Below are 19,351 nucleotides of genomic sequence, written 5' to 3' on the forward strand. Positions count from 1 at the left end.
CTTAAAATTTTGCTGTAATTTTAAGTTAGCTTAAGTTAAGGTCGCTTGCTGCTATAGACTTCTAATTATCAGTTGAGAGCCATCTGCATTGCAGAGATCCAGTCTTTTACATTTTTAAGATTAACTAGGAGTATTGAGAGACCCTAACTTTGCTTAGCATCTATGACATTATTCTGAAAATGGTCTGCTTTGTTTACTACTTCATACTATTTAGCTTATTCTATAGCCACTGAAATCTATTGACTGAGCTGTTTACTGGGCAAGGTCGATCTTGGAAAGACAACATGGGAGGAAAGGTAATCAGTAGGCAAACCTCAAGGGAAAAACTAGAGAAAACATCTTCCCTCTACAAATTCCACCATCTCCCAGTGTACACAGTCAGGTACCACTTGCCTTCTTTTTCCAAGGATGTTTTTTGGAGATTAGTGGGGCAACAAGTCCTCAGTCCGAAGTGTGAGAGATGCAGAGACGAAGCTCCTTAGCCTCCACAAGGTGCTCCTGTTCAGTATCTTGGGTAGTATGTCGATTAGGAGATCTGGATTTATAAAGCTTATGTGGAAAAACAAGTAGCCCAGCAGTGTGATGAAAAATAGGGTGATGAAAAAGAGAACCTGAGAAATCCTGAAAAGAGAAAGCCAAGAAACTTTTAGCCAGATGTTAGAAAACCAGGAACAAAATAGTAAGTCATACCTAAATGCACACCTCATTCCTTCTTGATATTCAAATGTCTCCCACTAAATGTTGTCTCCGTTCCCAGCAACCCCTTGTAAATGTGGTCCTTCCCTTGTGCTGGCTTGCTAGTTACTGTCTTCCATTGCTGTGTTTTATTTTCTTTTAGTATTTATCATTATCTGAAATTATCTTGTGATGTAGTCACACCAATTTATACCCCACTAGCAGAGTATGCATTTCTATGGATCTACACCCTCTCCAACACTTACCATCAGATTTTAAAGTTTCACTAATCAAATGGGTGTAAAGTAATATCTCATTATGGTCTTGATTTGTATTTCCAAGATGAACAGTGATGCTGAATATCTGTGCATAGGTTTATTGGTCTGATGTGTTCCTTTTGCCCATTTATTTGCTAGGTTGTTTGAGCTTTTCTTACTAAATGGTAAAAGTTCTTTATATGTTCTTGATATGAATCCTTTTCCGTGTGTACTTTGAATAACTTCCCTCTACTTTCTAACTTTCACTTGTTCTTAAGTGTTGAAGAGCAAAAGTTAATAATTTTGAATAAAGTCTAGTTTATCAACCTTTCCTTTAATTAGAATCAATCTTTTTATGTCGTGTTAAAAATCCATGCCCTATACCAAGGCCTGAAAGGTACTTCTATCTTCATTGAGAGTTTGTAGCATTTTAAAAATATGTTCACAAATTCTTTGATACTCCTCTCATTAGGAGATTTCCCTTCACTGGGGTGTGGACTGGACTTAATGGCTCATTTCTAAAGAGTACAGTATTGTGGAGGTGCCAGTGTATGACTTCCTAGACTAGGTACTAAAGACACTGTAGCTTCTTCCTTACTCTCAGGAGAAAACCAGCTGTCATACTGGGAGGATACACAACCAGCCCTGTGGAGATGTGCATGTGCTGAGGAACTGAGACCTCTTGCCAAAATCCAGCAAAAAAGCCAGTGTGAAAATAGATCCTCTAGCCCCAGCCAAGCCTTCTAATTACTGTAACTTTGGCCAACATCTTGTCTGTAGCCTCATAACAGACCTTGGAGCTAGAACTACCAGGCTAAATGACTCAAAGATTCCTGACTCACAGGAACTATGGGATGATAAATGTTTATTATTTGAAACTAGTAAGTTTTGGGGTTATTTGTTGAGTGGGAATAGATAACTCATGCTGAATTTTAAAGATCCCTTTCTGTCTTTTTGTGGACCTTTAAGTCTTTAACACATTGGGCTTGCTTTTTATATATGCTGAATGTTAGTGATCTGATATCATTTTTTGTCTTATTTGGATAACGTTTTTCCCTACCATATTTTTGAACAATTCTTCCTTTCCCCTAAGACATACAATTAGTGTTACATATCAAAGGTCTAAATGTGCACTGTTTCTAAGCTCTTTTTTTGTTCTGTTTCATTGTTCAGTTTTCCTAGTCTGGTCCCAATAGCACACTATCATAATTATTGCAGCTTCATAGTAAGTTCTGATATCTGAAATGGCATATTCCCCACCTCTTGCTTTTCTTTAAAATTTCCAGGTTATGTCTGACCCTTTACTCTTCCAAATATAGTATATTTTAGAATCATTTCATTCAATTCCATGAAAAATCTTTTGGGGAGTTTGATTGGAATTGAATTGACTATTTTTCAACTGGAGACAACTGATGTATTTCTGATATTAAGGCTTCCTATCCATGATCATGATATTTCTCTTCTTTCATTCATGATACTTTTAATATTTCTTAATACATTTCTCTAAATTTCCCTGTAGTGGTCTTGATTTCTTTAAACGATGAATTTTTTTGCCCTTGCTGTGTTACTGTGATTTGCATGAGCAAACTGCCACTGTTTCCTTCCTACATTAACCTTATCCAGCTGTTCTGGGCTGCCTCCAGCCCCAGGACAAATTCATTACCACCTGCACTCACTAGTCAAAGAGAACCCCTTCCCCACCAGTTCTCTGAAGTCTTTCTCTAGAGTTGATCTTAGAGCCAGGATCCAGGATCCATTCTGGTGAAGTATCTTAGAATTAGAATCAGAGGCCCTTTACAAACCTCCTTCCTCCTTCCTGCAAATCTTGAAGCTGGATACTATATTCATAAGGAGGTTCTGGGTGACATTCCCAGGGAAAATCTTAGGAATAACCAACTTTTTAATCTCTTGATTTAACGACCAGCGTACCAGTGCCCCACAGAATAGTCGAGTAAAACAAGAGGGAAGGTATTTGTAGTTTTCTGAACTAAACTTGTACATTCTCCTCCAGATTACCAACTCTCATTAAGGCAGACAGTCCTGGGGAGTCCACATGGGCGATTCCATGCTTGGCACGGGTGTTAAAAGTATAGGTGAAGGCAGTCCTAGGAGTTCTAGGAAAAATTCTACTAGTTGTTCCAGGAACACTATATGTAGGGATATCAAAATATGTAGTACTTCATTTACCTTGTATGAAGGGACATCCCCCTTAAGGCAATATTCTAGACATTTGGAAATTACCTTTAAACACCAATAATTTTATGTTAATCATTTTGATGGAACTCTTTCTAAATCATATTTTATACCACTTTGAATCTGTTTCTGTATGCCTTCTTAAACATTATATTGAACATAATTTGACCTTTTCTTGAAAATACAAGGGCTACATGAATACAAAATTTTGCTGTCCCAGTGATTCCTTCAGAACTAATATGCACTCAGTTGTTTGAATCTTGAGTTCTTACTCAGGTTAACAAATATTTTTGAGCAATTATGATGTGCTGGATACTGTTAGGTGCTTTATCTCTTTTTCACAATCATTTCCTCTTTTATCTGTTATTAGGCAGCAGTATACTTGCATTTAGAAGTTCTCTCCCTATGTATGTATATATTTTTCATGTCGGGGGTAAGAGCTGACATTGTAACAAGGTTTGAGGGAGGCATGTCTCATACAATAGTGTGAAAACCCAATCACTATGCTTATGAACCCCATTTCTAATCTACTGATTCTACTGGGGATCCAGATACATCAAATGAATTCAGACTGTTAAGGGAAGAGGGAGTAAATATGAGATTTGCCACATCTCTTTTAGGTGATGAGATACCCGTTTCTGGTTACTAGTGGGCTGTTGGCTGCTAATACTGGAAAATGAGATTAGTAATTGCCTTTCAGCAAGAAGTCATAGCATTAAAACTGAGAAATGTGGTCACTGATGACACTAGTTTGTTGACTCTGTGTGTGTGTGTGTGTGTGTGTGTGAGTGTGTATACAAGGTTCTCCTTGTTGTCTTCAGGATGGCTAGTAGATCTCCCAGTTTGCCGGAAGTCTGCTCAAAGATATTTACTTGCCTTTTACAGAGCCATATTCCCTTCTTTTGGAGAGACTTGTCCTGGGAGAAGAAGAAAGGACATTGATAAATAAGCAATTTTTGGAAGCTGTCATCACTGTCAAGTAATATTCAGTGAGCCATTAGTTATATGTTACATTTAGATACCATACAAATTTTTTTCATAAGCATAAACAGATGAAAATTTCAAAGACAATGAGTATACATATATATGCATATATGTGTGTGTGCAGTATTTATATATATATATACATATGCATATATATGTGTGTGTGTGTGTATATATATATATACATATACACACTTACATATTTATATATAATTTTGTATCACCTTCTTATATACTGATAGGAGCAAAGGAAGGCATAGAAACATAAAGTATATTGCCCAAGGTTATATAGCTGGTAAGTGGTAGGGCCAGGCGGGACCTCTGGGAATCCACATTCTGGGCTCTCATAACTCTTTGCTCACCTTCAGCTCAGCCAGCAACCCTTAGAGGAATGAACAAGCTATGGAAACCACACAAATATATTCTGAGATAAGTTTTAAAAGTATAAAAATGTAAAGATGAAGATATATCCTGGATTTTTGTGGCATTTCTTTTACAAAATATTTTCTTAGTTATTTCATTTTCCTTTTAACTTCCTTGGGAGATAAAAAGACAGAGGAATGAAGATCACGTTTTAAAATTGTGTAAATAAGGCTCATAGAATTGGAATCATGAGAAACTTTATGTTTTACAAATTTGGTTCTATAGCTTGAGTCAGATGAGGTGAAGTGCCCTCTAATCAGTGCTCAGGGAGTGTCTCTGTAAAGACGGCTCAAACTCAGGGAACGGGACCATCATGGGACTCTCATAATCTTGATGAAGACACTGTTTTCCCTCTGTTGGGTAGTCAGATGAGTACTTTGATGAACCATTGGGAATAAATGACAGGACATATCAGAAAGTATGCTAAGCCTCGTCCTAGAGAGGGGGAGTCCAGTTAATTTCAGGGTCTAGTTAATTTTTTTGCTGAGTGGAATATGCAAGAGAGGGGCAGAATAACTTGGTCAGAACAATTGGAGTCATGGGCACTGTGGGCATGTCTGACATATACCCAAACATTTGGATGACCCCAGGGACAATGGTGGATTATTGATGTTTGCGTTTTAGGAAAAGAAGACTTCTTTTTTTTCTGAGATTATCAAGACCATATATTTCATGCCAAAAAATTTCTGTTGAGTGTCAACCTTGCCTCTAAAACCAATATTCATTACAAAAATAAAGTTAAATAAAAGTTTATCTTTTAGCCCTGTGCACTTGCTGCCACAAAATCCCAAACAGGCAAAGAGCCGTGATGCTCTGCATCCAATTCTGTGTCCTTCTGACCTTTACATATGTGCTGGTGACATCACGATGTTAAACATGAACAGATTTGGAGCTGTGTCATAAAGAAGTGATGACTTCTTATGTTAAGTCATGGGGCGACTCTGATCAGATAGTGACAGATAACCCTGGTGCTGTGTGTTTTGAAAGATTTGGGACCATGTTGGGATCATCTGGAAAGAGTTCTGTGATTGCAGGAGGAGGGCGGTGTGGTATATGTGTCCTATATTAGCCTCTTCTCTGTAGAGCATAGCCTCAGTTAATGTTCCTTCTTGCTTGCATTCTGAACCTTCTTAAGTCTTAGACTAGTTTCTACGAGGACATGTCTCGTATTTACATGCTGTAAGAGAGGGAAGACAGTTGTCTTCTTTGTTTCAGGTTGGAATGCTTTGAAATTATATCTAGTACTGTTCTTGGAAAATGCACATGGGAAGCTTTGTGTATGTTTCCTGGCTTATAGTGTTTTGGAAACTCTGACAGGCAGTGGCCCTGAGAGGACACAGGGTGGAACGCTCACCTTATTATTTTGGCTGTTAGGTTCTTTTCTTGCCGAGTTCATGCTCAAGACTTTTGATCTAGGGGGAAATGAACCAAGATAGGGATTGAATAAAGTACACTCAAATATTCATACTACATAATGATTATTTTAAAAATTTCATATTCTAAAGCTGTGCTGTCCACTATGGAAGCCAGTGGCTGCATGTAGCTATGAACACTAAATTAATAAAAATAAAAATAAGCTCCTCAAGATGATCAAAACCATATATTTCATGCCAAAAAATTTCTGTTGAATGTCAACCTTGCCTCCAAAACCAATATTTATTACAAAAATAAAGTTAAATAAAAGTTTATCTTTTAGCCCTGTGAACTTGCTGCCACAAAATGCCAAACTAACCATGTTTCAGGTACTCAGTAAGTGGCCCGCTGCTCCTTATTGGATGGCACAAAGTTTTACTGGGCAGCTCTGCTCTAGAAACTTATCTTAGCAGTGAAGCCATACTTAATGTTCAAGAGGCTCTCGGGAAACTTGAAGGTATCCTTCAGAATTCCAAGTCCTGGTACCCTGTGGCCCTCCCAGGCCACAATGCATACCAGGGCTATTTAGAGGCGGTATGAAGCTTGGATCTCTTTACCTTGATCCCCAGATTCTAAAATATTTAATAAATGTAAGTACTTCTCGACTAAGTTAAGATTTAACTTCTAAAAAGGGGCCAAGAAACGGGAGTGAGATTTTTGACTTTGTTTTCTCACCATGTCAATTTTAGACAAACTCAGAAAGGAGGGGTTTTTGTATTACCATTTCTAACCTTTAATGGTCATAGTTTAGTAGTTAATATAGTGTACAGTTTGAGTTTGGTAATATGATAGCCTTCATGTGTCTAGAGGTTAGTTTCATGCCTATCTTATATGGCTGAGTCTCTGTTTTGGGGGAAATGAGGGTGGTATTAGTTTAAAGGGCTTTTCTGTGAAAGTAGGAATGTCCTACTCATCAGAGTGCCTACCAGCCCTTTCAAAATCAGATGTTCCCGCCCTTAATATAAACCTGAATAATTGAAAATGTGATAAAAGCATGAAGGGAGATGTGTTTCTGTGGTTTTTTAAGAAGGATGGAAGAAGGACCTGCATTTTAAAGTTGGTGTGGTTTAGTGTGCGTCAAACAATCACTAACAGAAGGGAGAGAGATGTGGCATTGGGGCTCACTCAGTCCCGAGTAGGAATTGGTCAGAGGAATGTTTGCTGTGACCCGGGCTGAGATGGAGTTACCACTAAAACCAAGAAGTTTCTTTTTTGCCAAAACTCACACTTCTTTCTCAAGGAGCCGTGTCTCTACCTCTTCTTCAATGTTCTTTGAAGTTTCCTGGTACTTCTTCCAAGAGAAATAAAAGAAACCACAGTTACTAATTAGAAGCCTTACACTTTTTCTAATCATAAGAAGCATGTATTATTACGTGGTAACATGAATGCTTGGTCTTCTTTTCCAGCCCCCACACTCCCCACCACTCCTGATCACTCGCTGCACTTCCTACCTTCCCAGGCAGGTCCTTGGGTAAATGGCGTAATGAAAGGAAAAGTGCTCGTTATGAATTTAAGAGCACAGAGGTCAGGAGACCAGGGCTGTAACAGAATGATATTGGTGCTGGGTTGTCAAGGACCCAAAGACCCTTTGTAATGCCACTTTGAAGAGTTAATATTGTTCTAGAAAGTGTTCTTTGAAAAGCCTGGTTTCACATTTATCCTGTACCTTACAAACCCTTCTCTGTCCCGTTACCGAGAAACTGTACCTTAATGCAGAAGACTTGATCTTTGCAGAGCTGTGCCACTAATGCGTAGTCTTCCATTACCTGGGAAACCAAAATTCAGTCTTAAATTTCTTTCAGGAAATTTCTCTAAGAACCAGAGTATACTTGTTTCCTCCTAAATCCCAGACCCTAAATGTAGTTTTCTAATTGTTCTAAATAAGTTTTTGCTGTATGTATGAACTCATTTCATTTCTGAGGCTGGATAAGCTTTATTTTGCAGGGAATTTTATTTTGGGACAGTTGAGAGAAAAATAGATACTAATTTGTTGAAGATACAGATATGGAACATATCCTGTAAAAATTATTGAAGAGAAGGAAACCTAGGAGACTGCATTTACCTTCCTTTCCTTCATCCCCTCCTCAGCCCCATAATGGTTCTGGATCTGGAACCTTATTATATATATAACTCAATCATTTGCAGAATGTATTGCATTGTCTAACTGAACATCAACTTTTCCTTTCTCTGGGAGAAGAAATACTGAAATTACTACCATCACCTTAGCCAGTTCCTTCTCTTGGTCAGCACAGGAAGCTTCGAGCTGTTGTAACTTAACCTATAGAAAGGGAAGAAGATGGGTAATTCAAGGTGCAAGCAGGCTTCCATTCTGAAATGCTGTCTCAAAGGTTATCTTACAGGTGGTTGACGTGCATCAGATGTCTTTTTAATGGAGGAGAGTCAAACCATGCAGCATCCTTCTGGTGAACCTACCCTTCTACACTCCCAAGCCCTTAGCATTCATCAGGGCTCCACTCATGCTTAAACTACAATTCTTAGCTTCCTTCCTTGTTAGCTATTCCTCTTAGGAAAAACATCAATCTTGAAAAACCTCAGTCTTCCTTTTCCTTTTATATACTTACTGCTCACTCCTTTTTTACTCCCCATAGTCCTCCTTCTTCCTTCTTTTCCTTCCTTGTTTGATGGAAGCCTATTCTATATTGGTCACTATGTTGGAGTGATGGGCAGAGGGCCATGAGAGCAGAAAGTCTACAGTGGTGAACAGGATTGACAGGCAGAGTCTCTGCCTCACAGAGCTGACATTCTAGTTAGGGACATTAACAGATAAGTCAGCATGATAATGATAAATGCTATGAAAGAAATACAAACAGAGAAATGTAGTGATAGTGATGGCATGACAGCTATCATAGGTGAGGTCCTGTCTGATGGGATGATACTGGGTTGAAATCTAAATGGTAAATAGTAGCCAAATGGAGATCTGGAAGAAATATGTTCCATGCAGGGTTGCAGCAAGAGCCAAGACTGTGAAAGAGCACATATGTAGTGTGTATGTGGAAGTTATGTGGCTGGAGCATGGGGAAATACCTGGTAAGGAGGAGATGAGGTGGGGAAAGGTTGACATGGATGAGATTATGTGTAAGGCCTTGTAGCTTCTAGAGTTGGCTTCTTTATTTTAATTGCAGTGAGAAGCCAGGTGTGAACTCGAAGTAGTAAGGTTATAATCTGATTTGTGTTTTTAAAGAATAAGTCTTTTCTATGTGTGAAAAGTAGATTAAGGGTAAGAGCAGAAGCAGGAAGACTAAGAAGCTAATTTGGCATCCAGGCAAGGGCTTATGGTGGCTCGCAGAAGGGTAATAGTAGCAGAGGAATAGATGTGCTCGGGCTCTATTCCCTAGTTAGAGCAGACAAGCCTGCGTTTTTCCTTCCTTCCACTTTTAGCTCTACTGTTCCCACTTTGATCTAGGTACCATTGTTTCACATCTGAAGAACTTCTAAGGGTTCCTTTCCTCTTCAGTCAATTATATCCAGGGCCAGAGAGCCAAATGTGCTAAGGGCTGTATTTTCAGGATGGTGGTCTGAGACACAAAGAGGCATAGCAGGCATACCATTAAACTGATGAGCTGATTGCCAGGATGTAAGAACAACAGAAGCAAGAGATATGCTATGTATTTCATAGAATTAGAGAAATCACTTGAGAATTCTACAACACATGTAGGCAAATGGGAGTAATGTAATGGGTCAATAATGCTTTAGAGTTCTTTGGAGGTGGGCTAATAGCTTCCAGGAAAACAATGGCCATTGTTCTGACAATACCTGGAACTACCTATAGTCTTTCAGCTCAGCTAAGGTGACACAGCATCACCAGACTTAAAGCCTTGCCATGGTCTCTGGAGGGCTACCGTCAAGAAAACTTGTTTTGAGCAGAAGGAAGCAAATGCAGTTATATGGCAAGGCTAGTCAAGGGGCTTCTTAAGCCTTTCTAACCTGCGCCCCAACTTTATCCTGAAGCACATGCAGGCTCCACATTTCTTCCTTTCCAGATACATTTCCTCAACAGGTGTGGCCAAGCAAGCTGTTTTGGTGGCTCTGGACTTCCTGTTTTGTTTTTTTGTGTGTGTGTGGCCATCAGTACTAATTTGGCTGACAGGAAATAGGGAAGTAATTCTCTATTTTTCACTTTCTATTTCATTTTCAGTGTGTCCATCTCTGCAGGGGCTCCACAGACGTAGTATGGGCTTAACTGTGACCGTAAGAGGCTAAAGAGAAATAAGGCAAGGGCAAGATTTAATTCTACAGAAAGTATCAAGTAAGAATTGCACCTGCTTTCTGAATAAAAAATAAGTCCACCTTTTTTCATCTTTGATCAGATGGATTGTGCTTGTGCCAGGTTTTTATCTTTGGAACACAATTAGAGAAATGCTAAGCAATGTATGATACACTCAGCAGGTAGAGGTCACTACATATTTGAGTGATAAATTGAATGACTCGTTTTCTGGATGGGAGTCAGTGATAGAGTGTGTAAATTACCTAGCACACAGTAGATTGACAAATCCTAGCTCTGCTCTATGAATCCATACATTTGCCTCAGCTAGACTTTTACATAATCACGTTAAATATGTGACATTTCAAGGTTTTACTCTTCAAATAAAGGAAAGAGTATTTTAAAAATATACCATTTCATTCCGTTTTCAAACTGAGGCTGAAAGGGGCTGATTAAAGTGCCCAACTTCATATACCTCACTAAGTGCTGGGACCAGGATATAAACCAGGGACTTCAGTGTTATATATGCATTGTGCAGTTGTGTTCTGCTCTTCCTGAAGGAAGAGAAACAAAATGTATGGCTTCAGAGTGAAATTCCTTACCAAGGGCAGAAAAGAATTCAGTACTCAGTAGCCTAGGCTTAAGTCTGACATGGGCTCAAACTACAAAGAATTTATCCCAGTTTTGATAGTTGTTTCCACTTAAAAGCTTGCTTCCTGGTCACGTAACCCAAACCCACTCAAGATTGCTTTTTCATTTACCTTCAACTCTTCCAGTGCTCCCTTTAGATGGCCTTGCTCACACTTGGTTGCCTTTTGCAATTTCCTTGTATGCTATGATTTTAAATAAATACATATTTCAAATAAAAATACATCAAATAAACAATTCTAGAAGACAAACGCACTGTTTGGTGTGTAGAGCCAATAACATGGCCTTGATAAAGCTGCCAGTAGATGGTCCCTTAATGGATACTTGGTGCCCTTGGAAGCATCTTTATTCTACCTCCGTCTTCTTCTCACTAGTCTTGGCCACCAGAGCTAGAGTCTGCCCAAGCAGGAGTACTTCCCTGAACCCTATGCCATTCCGGGCTACAGAGGGCTGAGGTGTGGATCAGAAAGTAGGGCGATCATAGGAAACCCACTGTATTTTGAGCTGGAGTTGAGGTGGAGTGAATGCCTGGATAAGGAAAGGGGAAGTCCTTGGGATTTAAGAATTTTTTAAAGTCTCTGTTGAAAATAAAATTAACCTTTCACCTTCCAACAGAGTGTCAGTGGATTCCATTTTCTTGTGATAGAATGAAAAACCCATGGGATCACCAAGTAGCCCAGATGTCGCCCCCACTCCCTTCACCTTATGCTCGCAGGGGAAGTCCATGGCATTCAGGTACAAGGCTCAGCCTCGGGAGAGGGGGGCAGGGGTAGAACCCGCCCCCAATACAGACTTTTCTGACATGTGGGATCCTCTATGATCATTTTCCCTCCCTTGTCCCTTTGACAACTGGAGCTGCTGCGGGGAACCTGGGGAAAACTAGAGCCCCATCCCACCTTTTTCTGAAGTTCTGTTGTATCGTGGACCAGAGTCTCATTTTTCCTTTCCTGTTGAGAGAAAGAAGCAGCGCATAGGTGTGGAGCTCCTTGCTACCACCCATCTTTGTTCAGCTGATTGTTCTCCCTTTCACCGGGTGCTATTTTCCTGCAGTAACCCTACCTCACTGCGTATTGTCAGGTAAAGGACCTGTGGTTTGATTTCCACATACGTATCTACGCCAACTCACCAGGATAGACATGCCCACATGCAGGGCTTCCCAATATGAAATATTACCAATATGAAAATTACTCAACACATATTTTACCATGTCTTTTGACTATTCTTTGCATGTAAAAAAGAGGAGACTAGCTTATCTGATGACTGATGATAGACAAGCTGAGGAATAACACCTATCAGATGGCTCTTCCCAGCTTTTTGCTTACAAGTCTGGCTATTTCTTCTTCCAGGTCTTGCAACGTTCTTTCCCTTTCCATGCTGGTACTATTCTGCTTCTCCCACTCCTCATCATCTGTCAGGTCTTGGGGCTGAGTGATCTCACTTTCCAGCCTGAATGACACAAGCACATAGTATGAGGAACAGACTGCTTCAGAACTGAAAAACACACATCTGTCAGTTTTAAGGGTACTTCAGTGTCAATAAATATGGCTCTCAAGTCGAAAACCCATCTTTCCTGGGTCCTTACCATCATAATCACTTCAAAGGCAGGAAAAAAAATCACTTCAAAGTTTGACCTGATTCCCAAGTCAAACACCCTAGTGTTCTTTCAGCTCAGGTGAATATCAACCAATCTTTTAAGAATCTCTTTGAAACTTGCTATAATTCAGGGTTTGAGCCACAGGAAATGCCAAAGAATGAGGAAGAAACTGCTACATAAGATATAGGTCTCTAGAGCAGGTAGGAAAATTGAGGTTTGTCTCTTCTCCTCTATCCCATCCCTTGGATTGGGAACTTCCCTCAAGAAACCCCAGCACTCACCTCTGTATTTCATCTTCTTTCTGGTGGATTTTGAGAAGAAGTTCCTGATTTGCTTCATCTATTCTTTGCAGATCTCGTTCAAGGTCTCTGTTCAAACTATCAATGTTCCTCTTTGACTGGGTCAGTCTTAAGATCTCCACCTCCTCTGACCTACAGATTCAGCCCACGAAAGGTACAAGGGCCAGTTATCTCAGGGTCAGCGATCTTTGGGCCAGAAGGGGTATCTAGGAGACATGTAATTCAACAACCTGGCTGTTTCTGGGAGCATACCTTTCCTTTTTCATAGGAAATTATATTTCTTAATCATGCCCTACTATTTGTTTCAGTAATTCTCAACTCAGTCAGCAAGAGAGGATTTTCCCAGGCTTTCTTGATCAAAGTGCTCAATATAATAGTACACCTCCTCCCTGGTTCCAAAAGAAGTTTGCTTCCTTAATAGCCTCTTATATTGGAGAGAATGGCTTCTCAGGCAAATGGAGCACAAAATCTGCTCAGAAATACACTTCCATTGAGTATTTTCATCCAGGCACCTGGCACATCACTTAGAGTTGGTTCCTGCCTTATGCCGCAAGAGCTCTCCTCCAGCAGATGGGGCTTCTGCGTTTCCCTCCCTCCTCGCATCTCAAAACTTCTCCATTTCCTGCTACAAAGCTTGAGAATCTACCATGGGAGTTACTCCACCGAGTACACACATGATCCAGGCATTCACTTTCAAGAATACAAACATCTTTTTTGCAGTGAATTTGAATGTAATAGTGGTAACACCTCAGTGGTTTAGAAAGGGTACCTGGCAAATGGGAAGCTCTCAATACCTTTTTCTTTTTGTTGCATGTCAGTTAATTGGTTTCTCTTTGAAATGATTAACTGGGTATAAAGTGTGAGGGAGAGGTCTTTTGTTTTGAGTAGGAATGAGGCATGATTTTGGCAAAGTAAGTCCTTCCTTGGAAGGGCTGAATGGATGCAGGACTTACAATAGTTGTTACTTCAGGAGGACCTGGAGTGCTCGGGGTGGTGTCAGCAGGGGGTTGGATAGACAGGAGTGTAGGACGGAGTGGGGGGAAGATGAGGGAAGTCATGAAGAGCAGGCCTGCTTCACACCTTGGTCCTTGGATGTGGCTTTGCATAATCATGATACTTACTCGTAATCTAGCTGATCCTCCTCAGGTTCTTCCATTATAGATTTCCTAAAATACCAGCAGACATGTATTGGATGAGGTGGGGAAATGGGTCCATTTATGAAACACAGAGTAACTAGCCAAGAGTCCCAAAGGATAGGGACAAAGTCAAGTCAACCGATTTCCTTCCTCCAGCCCCCCAGGTTTTGGCCATGACAAAACCCAGCCCTTTGATTCTTCTGTCTCCCTGATCTGACTGTACCTCTGGTAAGGATACAGTGAGGATACAGTGATATTTCTGGAAAATTCAATGTCTGTCCTTCTAGTGGGTATATGTGGAGATGGTTCTCTAGAACAAGAACCCTTTCAAACTTTGCTCCAGGTAATTAGAATCAATAAAGGTCATCCATTCCTCTGAAGTCCCTTTTTGCTCTGTGCCCAGCTGCTTTCTTTAAGGCCCTGTGGGCATGAATGTAGGTGCATAACCACCCTGAAAAGTAATCTTTCTGACCTCTAGCTGGGACTCTGTAAGGATCTTCAGATATTGAGATCTTTAGTATTAAATAGGGCTCAGAAAAAACCAAGCAGAAGTAGATAATTTGGTTCATTCTGTACCTTAGTTTCCTCTTTTTCTCCAATTCTTCAATAAACTCTGTCCCCCTTCTCATATAAATGGCTTCCTAATTCTACCTTAGTCGCTCAGCTTCTGAAGTCCAATCTTTCCCCACTGGAACCATCCAGTAGAGTGTCAGAACCTTCCAAGGGTCAGGACTCTGCTATTGACATAGGATGGGTGGGGCAGCATGTCACAGTGGGGTGGGTGACAATGGTCATTCACGCAGAGTTCCAAGGCTAGATGGGTGCGTGTGTTTTATGGCCGAGTCTTCCGTTTGGTGGTAGTCAGTTCAATGGTTGCGATTCCTGGGTAGTATGAAGGGGTGGTCCCTGTGTTTTATTTTTCTCTCAGATTGAGCTTCCTGTCTGCCTGAGTGCAGCTATGGGAACCTGCGTCCTAAGGCAGCAGTCTGATCCCATAAGCGCTCGTTCATCTGACACGCACTGAAACAACAGAAGAGCACTTATGGGTGCCAGGCACTGTTCTAAGCATGAGGGAGACAGAGTGAACAGAACAGCCCAAACACCTGCCGTCACGGAGTTTACATTATAGGGAGTATATGTGAGGGCGGGAGGGGTAACACAACGCAATAAATGAGTACATGTATTTTATTTGGTATGATAAAAAAGGGGAATGCTCTGAAGAAACATAGGTGAAGAGGGTGAGAGGAAATTCAGTGTGTACTGCTTACGTGGGAGGGAACTGAAGTTTTAAATCAGGTGGTGCAGAGAAAGCACTGAGCATTGCCGGACCCAGAAGTGTGGTGTGGATGTGTTAAGAGGCCTGATCAATGGGAAGGAAATGTTAGGTTGTGCTGAGGTGAACACAGAATCCTCAGGCCTCACGACCAAGGGCAATAGCCAACAAGGCCCATGGCCCGCAGAAGCATGGGCCAGTATGCAGCTGAAGGGCCAGCAGGCCCAGGGCACCAGCAGGAGGCGTGAGGACACAAGCTCCTCATTTGCTGCTTTGAGGACGCGTAGCTTTTCCTGCAGCTGCCACTATTCTGGGAAAAAAGAACTCTGGAGAAGGAGAATCTGTCCAAAATACCGAGAAATTACCCATAAGAGATTTTTTACCTGGGAAAAGTCCATGATATCTCTAGTTGGCCCCACTGTATTTTCTGTCAACTTCAGTCAGAGCAGGGAGAGGGGAAGATAAAATCAATTGCACTATGTAAAGAATATGTTCCCGCATTCATGAGTCTGTACACTTTGGCCACATTCTGTACAATTTGTAACTTTTCGCCTAAGTTAAGGAAACCTGGGAAGTTTTGGATCTCTACTTAAGGACTGTATTGACTTGATTTGTGGACCAGAGTGACTTCTTAACATACTGTAGTTTCTAACAAACTATTTGTAAAATTAACAGCCTCTGATGACCCCCATTACCGTCTCCCTTCTTCCTGAAAGAAGGCATTTCATTGCTTTATGAAGCTATACACAGAAGAGTAATTAAGTACCAATTCAGGCCAATGGCCTCTCCCAGGAATTAATGGTAGGGAGAGTTCAATAATCCCAGCTGGTTATATAGCTTTTCCAGGAAATGCCCTGGACCAAGGTTATTGTAGCGACTAATGGATTGGATAGGGACTTTGAGTGGGATAAAAATAAAGCTCTGTCTCCTTCCTGGGGAGCTTTTCTCCTGGAGGGGCTACCACAGGCAAACCTATAGGGGCAGCAGAACCCCAAAGCTTGGGGCCTTGTGTGCGGCGAGGAAAACAGACTGCTATTAGTGAGAATTGCTAAATCAAGGTAGAAACGTTGCCTTGGGAGCAAATGAAGGTCCTTGATGTAAGCATTGCTGCTAATCGAGAGGTGGCTTGATTAACACCCAGTGCATCTTTAGAGCAGCTGTTTTCACCTTGTAACTTTTCCAAGCCGTGCTGGGCCCTGTGCAGAAGAGTCATTGAGACACATCAGACTGTGCTGCATTGTGGTCGGGAACTCTGACCTTGGCGTGGCAGTCTGTTGTGAAAACATCCCCTCCTCTTCCAGGCTGGGCACTCAGGGTCTGTTTGCCTGGCCCTCTCCCTTCTGCTGTGAGGGGGCAGGCCAGGGGCCCGAGCCCTGGACGCGGCCGCCTGGGCCCTGGTCCTTGCTGCTGACTCACCTGTCGTTTCACTTTGGCAGATTCTGCTTGTGTATGTTTATAGATGAGCCTGGTTTTGAGGCTCATAACTACACAAGACTCTAGAACGTCATTGTAGATCATTGTTTTTCGAATACAGAATCAAATACATGATTTTCCTTATGTCCTTACTTATTTTTAGTTACTATTTTTTGCAATCTTTAGGCTCATAGAACCTCTTTGAATTCCCTTTTAAAATACTCAGAATAGCTTTCTCAAAAGCAGAAAGTTGAACTGCACTGAAATGTTAAGAAAAATAAAGAATGTACCATTAGTTAATTCTGCCATTATTTAATATCCAATAAACAACGATGGTAGTTTGACCTGGCAAAATGTGTATATATATATATAATAGCATAAATAATTTAAAAAATGAAAACTCATCAAGAATCTAACCTCAGCAAAACCCTGTATTTTGGTTTGAGACACATCAGACTGTGCTGCATTGTGGTCGGGAACTCTGACCTGTATTTTTATGTTTTCTTCTATTTTTTCTATTGACAAACCTTCATTTATAGTTCTCAGAGAATAGATAATACTGTTGTTTGTCTCCTTACTTAATATTTTTCATAAACATTTTCCAGGTTTTTACATACTCTATGTCATTTCAGTCAGCACACGAAATTCTGCTAAGTTGATAATCCTCATGATTTGCTTCTCCACACCCTTCTTACCTGTTTGTCTGTGTGCACATCTGTCACCCCTGGAGTGCTAGGAGAGTGCCCTGTATTAATTTTCTAGGGCTGCTACAACAAAGTGCTACACACTGGGTGGCTTAAACAACAGAAGTTTATTTCCTTCCAGTTCTGGAGGCTATGAGGCAAGGTGCTGGCAAAGCTGGTTTCCCCTGAGGCCCCTTTCCTTGGCTTGCAGATGGCCGTGTCCTCCCCTGTGTCCTCACAGAGGCATCCCTGTGTGTGTCTGTGTCCTTCTTTCCTCTTCTTAAAATGACACCATCATAGAGGAGTAGGGCCCTCCTTAATGACCTCATTTTAAATTAATTACCTCTTTAAAGACCTTATCTCTTAATACAGTCACATTCTGAGGTACTATGAATGAGGACTGCAGTGTAGGAATTCTAGTAGGACCCAACTCAGTCTACAAGAGGGATTCAACCAATGTTTACCTGTGATGAGCATTCAGGCTATTTCCCCACCCTTACCCTAGATAAAAGCACTTCAAAGAACAGATTTATATGGTCATTACATTTTTTAGGTACAACCAAACTGTCAGATATGTATTTATATTTTTACCATTTTTGAATGTCTTTAATACATCAGCTTTTAATTTTACATGTGAGGAAAATAAAGACAGGGACAGTAAATGTTCTGCTGCTATTATGTTTCCATTTGGAATGGAGGCTCAAGGTTTGGTTTTTTTTTTCACCATTTATTCGTTCCTTTATTTCCTGGTAACCTCAATGCACATCTGCTTATCTTCTTTTTGTGTTTGTTTGTTTGTTTTTATTGTGTTATCATTAATCTACAATTACATGCAGAACATTATGTTTACTAGGCTCCCCCCTTCACCAAGTCCCCCCCACAATCCCCATTACTGTCACTGTCCATCAGTGTAGTAAGATGCTGTAGAGTCACTACTTGTCTTCTCTGTGTTGTACAGCCTTCCCCATGCCCCCCCCCGCCACATTATACATGCTAATCGTCATGACCCCTTTCTTTTTCCCTGCCCTTATGAGGCTCAAATTTTTATCATGCATTTTTTTTCCCTACTGGAAATTGTACATTGGAATGTTTTCCCCTTTCATATTATTTATTCTCTCGTTGGCTTATAAAGGCAATATTCAACCTTCCTGGTGAACAATTTCTGCCAAACTTGCCATTGAGAGTTTTTTAATTTTTTTATTAAGGTATTATTGATATACACTCTTATAAAGGTTTCACATGATAAAACAATGTGGTTATTGCATTCATCCATATTATTGTGTTCCCCATACCCATTGCCGTCACTGCCCATCAGTGTAGTAAGATGCCACAGAGTCACTACTTGTCTTCTCTGTGCTAAACTGTCTTCCTCATGAACCCCCCTACACCATGTGTGCCAATCATAATACCCCTAAATCCCCTTCTCCCTCCATTCTCACCCACCCTTCCTCACTCCTCCCCTTTGGTTACCACTAGTCCCTTCTTGGAGTCTGTAAGATTGTTGCTGTTTTGTTCCTTCAGTTTTGCTTCGTTGTTATACTACACAAATGAGGGAAATCATTTGGTACTTGTCTTTCTCTGCCTGGCTTATTTCACTGAGCATAATATCCTCCGGCTCCATCCATGTTGATGCAAATGGTAGAATTTGTTTCTTTCTTATGGCTGAATACTATTCCATTGTGTATATGTACCACCTCTTTTTTATCCATTCATCTACTGATGGACACTTAGGTTGCTTCCATATCTTGGCTATTGAAAATAGTGCTGCAATGATCATAGGGGGGTATGTCTTTTTGAAACTGAGAAATTATATTCTTTGGGTAAATTCCTAGGGGTGGAATTACTGGATCAAATGGTATTTCTATTTTTAGTTTTTTGAGGAACCTCCATATTGCTTTCCTCAATGGTTGAACTAGCTTACATTCCCACCAGCAGTGTAGGAGGGTTCCCCTTTCTCCACATCCTCACCAGCATTTGTTGTTCTTAGTCTTTTTGATGCTAGCCATCCTAACTGGTGTGAGATGATATCTCATTGTGGTTTTAGTTTGCATTTCCCTGGTGATTAGTGATGTGGAGCATCTTTTCATGTGCCTGTTGGCCACCTGAATTTCTTCTTTGGAGAAATGTCTGTTCATATC

General features: G+C 40.7%; 2 protein-coding genes and 1 pseudogene across 4 annotated transcripts in view; 1 reads left to right on the top strand and 2 right to left on the bottom strand.

The window, feature by feature from the left end:
• RANBP17 (RAN binding protein 17) overlaps positions 1 to 19,351 on the top strand; it is a 383,252-nt gene that overhangs the window by 19,627 nt on the left and 344,274 nt on the right. The window lies entirely within an intron of this gene.
• On the bottom strand, positions 150 to 16,330 carry LOC118912023 (transmembrane and coiled-coil domain-containing protein 5A-like). Its single transcript, XM_057489075.1, has 14 exons — positions 16,189 to 16,330; positions 12,691 to 12,847; positions 12,138 to 12,261; positions 11,712 to 11,762; positions 10,929 to 11,000; positions 8,167 to 8,223; positions 7,652 to 7,711; positions 7,172 to 7,236; positions 5,887 to 5,944; positions 3,873 to 4,042; positions 2,949 to 3,079; positions 2,735 to 2,813; positions 2,169 to 2,231; positions 150 to 609 (listed from the first exon to the last, which is right to left on the bottom strand). Exons 1-14 carry the CDS (start codon positions 16,328 to 16,330, stop codon positions 423 to 425), a joined length of 1,416 nt encoding a protein of 471 aa, XP_057345058.1. The 3' UTR covers positions 150 to 422.
• LOC118912051 (small nucleolar RNA U13) lies at positions 3,551 to 3,660 on the bottom strand (annotated as a pseudogene).

Source organism: Manis pentadactyla, chromosome 2, assembly GCF_030020395.1.
Source record: "Manis pentadactyla isolate mManPen7 chromosome 2, mManPen7.hap1, whole genome shotgun sequence".
Taxonomy (NCBI): domain Eukaryota; kingdom Metazoa; phylum Chordata; class Mammalia; order Pholidota; family Manidae; genus Manis; species Manis pentadactyla.